The 9,211-nt window shown below is 42.1% G+C and overlaps 1 protein-coding gene across 2 annotated transcripts in view; it reads left to right on the top strand.

Annotated features, from left to right (window-relative positions):
* Positions 1–9,211, top strand: part of uggt1 (UDP-glucose glycoprotein glucosyltransferase 1) — a 31,304-nt gene continuing 22,093 nt past the window's right edge. The window contains exons 1-14 of one of the 2 annotated variants that reach the window (XM_076294437.1): positions 1–62; positions 936–1,077; positions 1,366–1,448; positions 2,060–2,190; positions 2,486–2,598; positions 2,731–2,905; positions 3,180–3,276; positions 4,253–4,334; positions 4,457–4,557; positions 5,141–5,240; positions 6,466–6,526; positions 7,762–7,853; positions 8,682–8,832; positions 9,021–9,140. In XM_076294437.1, the coding sequence (XP_076150552.1) occupies positions 26–62; positions 936–1,077; positions 1,366–1,448; positions 2,060–2,190; positions 2,486–2,598; positions 2,731–2,905; positions 3,180–3,276; positions 4,253–4,334; positions 4,457–4,557; positions 5,141–5,240; positions 6,466–6,526; positions 7,762–7,853; positions 8,682–8,832; positions 9,021–9,140 (1,485 nt within the window). In that variant the 5' untranslated portion in view covers positions 1–25. Of the gene's footprint in view, positions 63–896; positions 1,078–1,365; positions 1,449–2,059; positions 2,191–2,485; positions 2,599–2,730; positions 2,906–3,179; positions 3,277–4,252; positions 4,335–4,456; positions 4,558–5,140; positions 5,241–6,465; positions 6,527–7,761; positions 7,854–8,681; positions 8,833–9,020; positions 9,141–9,211 lie in introns of both variants that reach the window. The other variant, XM_076294438.1, reaches the window with a different exon arrangement.

The following is a 9,211-nucleotide window of genomic DNA, read 5'->3' as shown; positions in this document are numbered from 1 at the left end:
CAACGTTTAACATTACCTTCCAAACATGGCTACCACCGTAGGAAGTTTGGAAGCCGGTGGCGGTAAGTAGATTCTGTCTTCTGTCAAACGTATTAAGCTGGTGTCACAACTAAAAGGTACTGCATGCAAAGCATGTACTCATCTGTTGTCTTACTTTGTTTGAAACGTTACTGCATAATTGACATGCTTTCTGTCAACATTCAGATTGGGTTGGCCGCGTCCAAATAGCTAGCGACAGATGACTAGCAATAAATTGATTGAACCTGCTTTTCTGGATAGCTAGCAACTTAATTTTGATGTTGGAAATAAACCCTGCTTAAATGTCTAAATGTGTTACACAAGGGATATAATATAAATTCGAATGAGACTAGCTAGTGACATTTATTACGATGCTACCAGGATGTAACACATCCATACATATGAGGACTCCACTAGGCGGTTACTTTTGATGTTAGTCTTAGTGCAAAGAATGAAGGAACCACTTGCACGAAAACTGGATGATATATAGAACAGACTTTCTGTGAGATGTAGTACATATCTACATGTTGCCATGATCACATTAGCAGTGCAAGTTGAGGAAGGCATATCGAAATCCGGATGTGCTACTCGCCTGATACGCTTATTGGCTGTCTGAACACTGATCGGCCACGTTAGGAGTTTTGATTGGCTTAGGAAAGTATGTCTCATTTTTTTCTTCTTTCCCACCGAGCTGTCAATTAGAAAGGACAGATTTGACAGGCGTTTGATTATATGACTAAACTCACCACTTATTTTGTTTGAGATAAGAAATAAAAATTATAGTGCTACATATTTCAAAATTATAAACAAATTTTGATATACTACGGATCTACTTTAAACAACCTGTCTCTTTTGCTTTCACTTTGGATGGTCTCTAGTGTCACAAATAGGTAGCGCTGTTCCTTCTTGTTGTTCAGGCCCTCGCTCTGGAAGGATGTGGAAACTTTTGCTGGCTTTGCTGGCTCTCCTACCAGATGTCTTTGCTGGGGCGGACTCAAAAGCTGTCACAACAACACTAACTACAAAGTGGCCTTCCACTCCCCTCCTCTTAGAGGCCAGGTACATTTCATCTGCAGTCTAGATGCTTTTTCATGTTTTATTATTTTCAGTTGTCTAAAGAGTTGTCTAAAGAGTTGTCATTTCAACAGTGATATACATGTATTACCCTTTTGTATAGTATGTGGTAAGGTATAGTGGTATAGTGTTGCCTACAGTAAGTAACTGTATAGTAAATTATTCAATATGAAGTGTGTACTAATTATGGTTGAAGTCATTGCCATTACTGTTAGTAATGTTTAAATTTGTTTATGAAATGCATTTTACAAACAGTTGTTTTCTTTACTTTAGTGAATTCCTGGCTGAGGAAAACCAGGACAAGTTCTGGGATTTTGTGGAAGCCAATCAGCATATTGAAAATGATGAACATGATGGTGAGTTCAAAAAACACAACTCCATTTTCATTCTAAAATCTTTTGCTATGGCTTGTCTTGGCATGTGGCAATCCACACACATTTGTCTCATACAGTTAGCTGTAACCTTCACAGTGCAGGTTTACATTTTTCACCTGTGTAATTTCTGGTTATTAAAGGGCTGTTCACACCAGGAGCGATAACTATAACTATAACGATAAAATCATCCACACTAACCAACGATAAGGAACTTTCTCCTCATGTTGATGAATGTGATAGCTAATTCTGGATTCTGATTGGCTGTCAGCGTTTAATCATTCTCAAAATCGCGGTGAAAGTGATCCCCAACAATATCGTTCTTCATGTTGTTATCGTTATAGTTTATGTGTGGACGCAGTCATTCATATTAGCTAGGAGGACTATATTTTTTACGTTACTGTTATAGTTATACAGTAGTTATTATTCTTTGTGTAAACGGCCCTTAAGCCCTTGCCCTTGGTGTACCATTTGAAATTGAATTTGTGCAACAGCAATAGCAAGCAACAACAACAATAATAAGGCCACAATAACATAATGATAATAATAGCATCACACACAGTATTTGACATTGTGTTCTGATTCTGATTCTGCAGGCACGGATCTGTCCTACTATGGGCTGATCCAAAAGCGAGCCCAGCCTCTGCTCAGCCCAGTGCAGCTGAACCTGCTGAAGTTCGCCCTTTCTCTCAGAGCTTACTCCTCCACTGTGCACTCCTTCCAGCAGGTCAGCCTCCACACTCCCTATTCCCCATTCCTAATCCAGAACATGCAACAACACAAAATATGTGGAAAGTTGGTTGGTGTTGGCATTGTATCAGTTGACAGAGTTGGCCCTATGAAATAATATGATATTAGATAGTATTGATATTGGTCGTGCATTATGTTCTGTGGAGGCCTGCTGTCAGTGCAGGCCCCAATCTCACCCACTCCTTGGGGATCCACTGTGTGTTGGGTTGAGAGAAATTCAAAGCATGTGTATATTATACCAAGCTGAACTGATTATGTTTTTTTGTGTTCAGATTGCATCCAATGAGCCCCCTCCAGCGGGCTGTACTGCTTTCTTTAATGTTCACGGAAAGAAGAGTTGTAACACCGAGCATTTGTCAGACCTGCTGGACACTGCGTCAGAACGGTAAACTCAACAACACCTTCACTGGAATTGTTTGTCTCTAAATGCACTAAGCTAAGTGCACAATAAGTGTTTCATGATGTTCATGTTGGCCCCTCTGATAAAGCTATGGTTGTTGTTGTTTTATTCCATTAGGCCAAAGCCATATCTTTTCAAAGGAGATCACAAATTCCCTTCGACCAACCCAGAGGCTCCTGTAGTCATCCTGTATGCTGAAATGGGGACTGATGAGTTCTCCAGGTTACACCAGCTGATGGTCTCCAAAGCCAACGAGGGCCTGATTGTCTACGTCTTGCGCCATTTTGTTGCCGTAAGTTGAAACTTTAGATACTGTATTGGGAAAATGTTAAAAATATCATTCTTGTTATCAGTCAATAAGTGCACTTCAACTCATCCTGAGCATTACCAGTAAATGTTACGCTTATTTTTCATTTTACTTACTGTATGAAAGTTTATGTTTTGGGTGCATCTTTGCACATTTTGTTGTAGTGGGATTATACATAGCATTTTCCTTGGAGAAGAGTTACATATGGGTGGGAATAATTTTTTTTATCTGAGCCTTTCCCTTCTGCTTCACTCACCAGAATCCTAGCAAGAATAAAGTGTACCTGTCTGGCTATGGTGTCGAGCTCGCCATTAAAAATCAGGAATACAAAGCCAAGGACGACACTCAGGTTCAAGGTAAATTAATTCTCAAAAATCATACATTGGAGACCTTCACCTCTGTGGTGGTCTTTGGCTTTTTAATTAGAGGTTTGTGCGAATAGCCTGGTACCCGTGAAGGTTCCAGTGGAAGATATGTTCAATGGTAGCCTGACGAGCCAGACCCACATTAAAATGTATGGTCTGGGCACTCACCGTTCGCAGTGCTCAGTCCGAGGGGCGGAATAATCGGTTGTCTTTCAAATTCCCTCTGCACGCAATACAGTAGGACAGCGGCAGCGCTATGAGTCCCATGCGTTTCCCACCAGCGGAGCTAGTTGGCTAGTTTAAACGTTTGACAACTTAATAAAAGCTTAACTCGTGTCATTCTGTTCGCCAACAGCAACATCCATCTTATTTGTTTTCAAGTAGCAGGGAATTCAAGCCAAACCGTTGCAACTCTGCCATCAATCATTCTGTTAAGCCCACCTAACGACTCTATACACGATTTGATTTCCGTGATAGAAGTTTAATTTTTCGAGCTCACAAGCCAACGGAGAGTTAGGGTGCATCTAGTTTTCTAGGCTAGTTCAATGGTACATGCTAAGTGGAGTGGTGGAGCTTTGGTAGTGTTGCTGCCTAACAATTGGTTGACTTGGGGTCAAATCCCTCACCCGTTGTTGTGAGTCGGTGATGCTTTGGATGAAAACATCTGTTAAATACCAGGTCATTTTAAAGTGTGTAAAGTATTAAGGTTCAGTTTGTTTTAGTTTAAGTTAAGTGTGTAAGTTTTAAGTGTCAGATAAACAATTGTAATTGGCCGGGTCAAAATCAATTGAGTCGGAGAGGGGCCAGGCAGGTATGTGAGAGTAGATGAAATATGCTGTCAGATCTGCGTGGTTCCCACGCTAGAAATGTTTAGTTTTCACACAATACAGTGTTCCATATACGCTGATTAAACTGCTAACTATGCATCCTGACCTGAAGCAGTAACAAGTCTTTCATCACTCAACAGGTGGAGGTGAAACCAATGCTACCCTGTTCGGAGAGAGAGACGGCGTTGATGAAGTCCAGGGCTTTCTCTTTGGCAAACTACGGTGAGTGAAGCAGTCATCCGTTTTTCTGTGAGAATAATCTATATTTTACATTGTGCAGATCTCTTAACGGAGACAGACTACAGATTTTTCCGGTTCATGTTTGTCTTGTTGATGTCCCGCAGGACTATGTATCCTGAACTGAAGGAACAGCTGAGAGAACTGAGGAAGCACCTGGTAGAGAGCACCAATGAAATGGCTCCCCTCAAAGTGTGGCAGATGCAAGGTGGGTGATCCAACTTTCCTTTTTAAAATGAGTATCACAAAAAGTCCACACGGGCACTTTAAAGGAAGTATACTGTAGGGTGTTTTGAAGTATTTACCATGTAAATGTTCAGTTTAGTAAAAGCATTTGATTTTTTTGGAGCATTTATTTGAAGTTACTACAGGTTTCCCACACTGACTGTGTAGTAAAGAATGTGCAGATGTGCCTCCTGCATGTTTTCCACGTGTGCAGCTGTACTACAGCACTAGATGCGGAGAGGTGTTCTCCTCCAAGTTGCCCTACAGTATTCCCAAGGTCTTAATTAGTGGGTGTTACGCTAGCACCTCTGGCTGGTTGTGTGAATGCTGTAGGCAGACCGAGACATACTCTCTCCTGGGGTTCTGGGCTCATTATAGCTTTATCAGGGTGAGGCTGCCCTGCTTGGCTGGCTGGCTTTGTCCCACAGCTTGCTTTTCTGTGCTGGGGCTGAGCTCCGTGGGGATGGAAGGGAGCCCACAGGGGATGGATCGTTTTTGTTTCATCACTTTATTTTTTTTATTTTTTTTTGTGCTGACGGTTTCTTCTCACGGTTTTATACTTTCAGATCTCAGTTTCCAGACGGCAGCACGAATCCTGGCAGCACCAGCAGCTGACGTGCTCACCGTGATGAGGGATCTGAGCCAGAACTTCCCCACCAAGGCCAGGTGCGCTATGGGAAATATTTAGGGCATGCCCATAGGTCTCAGCCTAATTCCATCATAAGTCCCACGATGCACAATGACTACAGTACACTATAGGTCCAGTGCCGGCTACACCATGGGTCTTGTGCTAGCTACATTACCAATCTTGTGCTATATACACCATGGGTCTCGTGCTAGCTACATTATGGATATTGTGCTACTGTTTATACACCATGGGTCTTATGCTAGCTACCCCATGGGCCTTTTGATAACTCTAGTATGATATAATTCTAGTGTTCTACTATATAAATCCCTTGTCCACACTCTGGCAAAGGCAGCACAGTAGCTCCAACCATAGGATTAATTTCTTCTCTGGTTTATAATGGAGGCAATTTCAGGCCACCAGTCTGTCTCAGTGCTCATGGCATGATGGAGCTGAGATATAGCAGAGCCATCTGTACGGGATCAAGACGTGGGCCCTCAAGGTCTTACTACACATGTTCCAGTTGGTAGGGTTACTAATAGAGGGATGCTGTGTAGCAGATTGTTTGTATTTGTGTGCTTGTGTTTAATTTGCTCGCCATCTATCAAGGTCAGACAATAGACTGTGTAAAAAAAAATACTCAAATTGTTTAAATTGGTTGTTAATCATCTGCTGACGAGGATGAAACAGAAACAGGGTAAAAAATGTGTTTGGAATTTTTAATCATAAAATAGTGTCTGGACAGTTTTTCATGCTTTGTGCCTAATTGTAATGTAATAATGATAAAAAAGTGAGTGTGTTTAATTAACTTGGGGTAAAAAATTGTCCTGTCAGCAAATATGATAATAGGGTTCTTCAGCAGATTCAGGCAAGGGCGCAACTGTTTAGCACTCCAAGGCTAAACTGTTCCAACACCAGGGAGTAAAAATATTTCAGCTAACTTAGTCAGTGTTTTGAGTTAACCAAGCGGAACAGCCCATTGTGGAGACATGTTAAACTTGTATAGTTAACTCTACAATAGAAATAGATGATCTATTAATTTGATCAAATATAAATAAATTCACTTACCGTATATACAAATAAGTAGACTGACAAGTAAATATAGAGGATGTAGAGGTAGATCTGAAACCATGACTGATATCTACTGAAATGTAAAGTGACGTATTCCCATGTGTCAACTGAATTTGAGGGCACTGGGTAGGACCAGGCCTCAGGTCTCTGTGAAGGGATTGATGGCAGGATTTGTTTTTTACTGTGCCTCCTCAGGTCTATCACCAAGACGGCTGTGAGCGCTGAGATTCGTAAAGAGATTGAAGAAAACCAGAAGGTTAGTGGTTGAAACCTTAAGAACTTCCTGGCCAGTGATCCCTGTATGTTTGTGCTGTGTAGCCGACTCCTACATTTGGCACATTGAAACGGTGGCAAGAGGAGCTGTCAAGAACATTGTTGCCGTTTTCTCGCAAATGAGTTAACCAACACATTCTAATGGCACGCAAACAGTGACATTTTGTGAAACATCTGTGTTGACAAGAAGCTTTGACTTAGTTCACTGACACACCATGCGACACAAGCAAAAAAAACAGCCGCTCTTTTCTTGTGTGTCTACAACCCTCTTCTCACCCTCCACTCCTCCCCTGTCTTTTCAACTCGTGGTCCACGTCTTATCAGCGCTTGTCAGCCAAAGAAAGAGAGAAACGGATGGAGTAATTAACTTGTCTGTGACTCCTATAGACACACTTCCTTCATTGTTTTAGCAGTTGAGTTTACTGACTGCAGTCATTTCTCATTGCCTCCGTAATGAGGGCATGTAATAGGCCTCTTTCTCATCCTGTACAGTAATTGCACAACATGGAACATGACAAATGGACTCCTTTTCTCTCTTTTTCTTTTTCGTTTTTTTGTCTCCCCTAATGGCATTTATCTTGCGGTAATGAGGCTGGATTTGCAAACTAACCAACAAGAGAATGGAAAATGCTGTAATATTCGCATACACAAAAGCCCCCTGGCTCAGAGCAGTCTGGCTGAATTATAGATCTCTTTGGCTTTGGTTTCCATACAATTATTTACAAAACCATTAATTTAAGGCGCTTTTACTGGTGTGCTACCAGAGTGTCTTTGCATATTTTGTTGCAGTTCTCATCTTTCCTTTCAATGCTTTGTTGTAATGTCTTTGTTGAAAACCCCTTTTTTTATTTTCTCTGCCCAGTCTACAACTTGCCACATATCCGATCCGTCTTTAGTGCTAGTTGTCCTCCTCTTGTGCTTCTCCTGCAGCGATTAGTTAAGTGATGTCAATAGCTCATTCTTTAACACTGTCCTTATGGGTAAATGTCTGGATGAAGTTTTTTGGCATTAGTCTATTTAGAAGTAATTATTTTTTATTTTCTGTATTAGTTTATTAGTTTAGTCCATTAATCACAAAGTGTTATTTTACTGTTACTTTAGTTAGTAAAACTATCTAAAGACAATTTTACAGCAGTTTCCATGGCATTAAATGTTGGGGTATGGTTGATCAGCCATCATTGATATAGTTTTGTCTTCTCTCTTGTTTTTTTTCTTCAGTTCTTCAAAGGCACTCTGGGTCTACAGCCAGGCGAGTCGGCCTTCTTCATCAACGGCCTCCACATTGACCTGGACGCACAGGACATCTTCAGGTCAGCAGCACTGCAAAATACAGGCCACAGCTCCTGTCACGTTGTTTATTCTGTGACTCATTTATTAGTCGCTATCCCACTCGCTCTGTCAGCGCATGTCAGGGCCGGCGACTGCAAGTGTGGATGGCTGTTCCACCGCGGTGTTAATCTGCGTGACCGCTCTCCGTACTCTTGTCTGGATGAATTATTCAGACAGTGGAGAAACTGCAGCGCACCATAGTTTAGCTTTCCCCAGACTACCGCACGCGTGCACTCATAGACATTTGACACACCTAATGAAGATCTTGTCTGTGGCTGTAATTGTTATGCACATACCGGCATCTTCAGCACTCACTTGTACCTTGCTCATCCTAGCACAACCCCACACACTAATGCCTCACCCAGCTAATGCCAGTCCTTATACAGTGACATCCCTTATTATTAGGATGGTTGTGATCCAGTGTCTGTGATTATGATTGTGATGTGATATCTGTTATTATGATTATGTTTGTGATGTGGTGTCTGTGATTGTAATCATAGTAATGATGCGTTGTCTGAGATTATGATTGTGCTGCTGTGTGAGTATGTGAGTGATTATGATTGCAACGTGGTGTCTGATTGTCAATATGATTGTGACGTGGTGTGTAATTATGATCATGATTGAGACATGGTTGCGATTAAGATTGTGACACCATGTCTGATTATGAATATGACATGCTGTCTGATTGTGGTTGTCCTTGTGGTGTCTATGATTATGATTGTGATGCGGCATCTGTTATTGTGGTAATAATTGTGTCGTGGTGTCTGTTTGTGATTCTGCCGCTGTGTGTGTGTGTGTGTCTCCTTCAGTGTGTTTGATGTGCTGCGTAACGAGGCTCGGGTGATGGAGGGTCTGCGCAGCCTGCTCATCGATACGCCCTTCATCCACGACATTCTCAAGCTCAACGTCCAGCCCTCCGACTCCGACTACGCCGTAGACATCCGCAGCCCCGCCATCAATGTGAGTTTGGACCATGACCTGGACAGTGCAGGACACATAAACGCACACTCTCTTCTTGTTTGTTGTGGATCAATAACCTGGCCTACATCAATAGGCCAGAGATGGACAGTGTGTGCAATCTGTGGTATAACAAGGCAGCTGCAATGATAAATTCAGACAAATAGATGAATGCTTGGTTCTCATTGCAGTGGATCAATAACCTGGAGACGGATCGGAGGTACGCCGGGTGGCCGTACAACGTCCAGGAGCTGCTGCGGCCCACCTTTCCTGGAGTCATCCGCCAGATCCGCAAAAACTTCCACAACCTGGTCAGTACAACACTACTGACGTATGTTGGTTTAAAGGAGTAAACAGGGAGGGTATGAGGGTTGCGACTATA

This window comes from Alosa pseudoharengus, unplaced genomic scaffold (assembly GCF_046254945.1).
Source record: "Alosa pseudoharengus isolate Yale_2024_CS ecotype anadromous, Long Island Sound unplaced genomic scaffold, YU_APseudo_1.1 YU_APseudo_1.1_scf_2, whole genome shotgun sequence".
NCBI classification, from domain to species: domain Eukaryota; kingdom Metazoa; phylum Chordata; class Actinopteri; order Clupeiformes; family Clupeidae; genus Alosa; species Alosa pseudoharengus.
The sequence above is the reverse complement of the archived record's forward strand: the minus strand, read 5'-3'. Positions and strand labels throughout refer to the sequence as shown.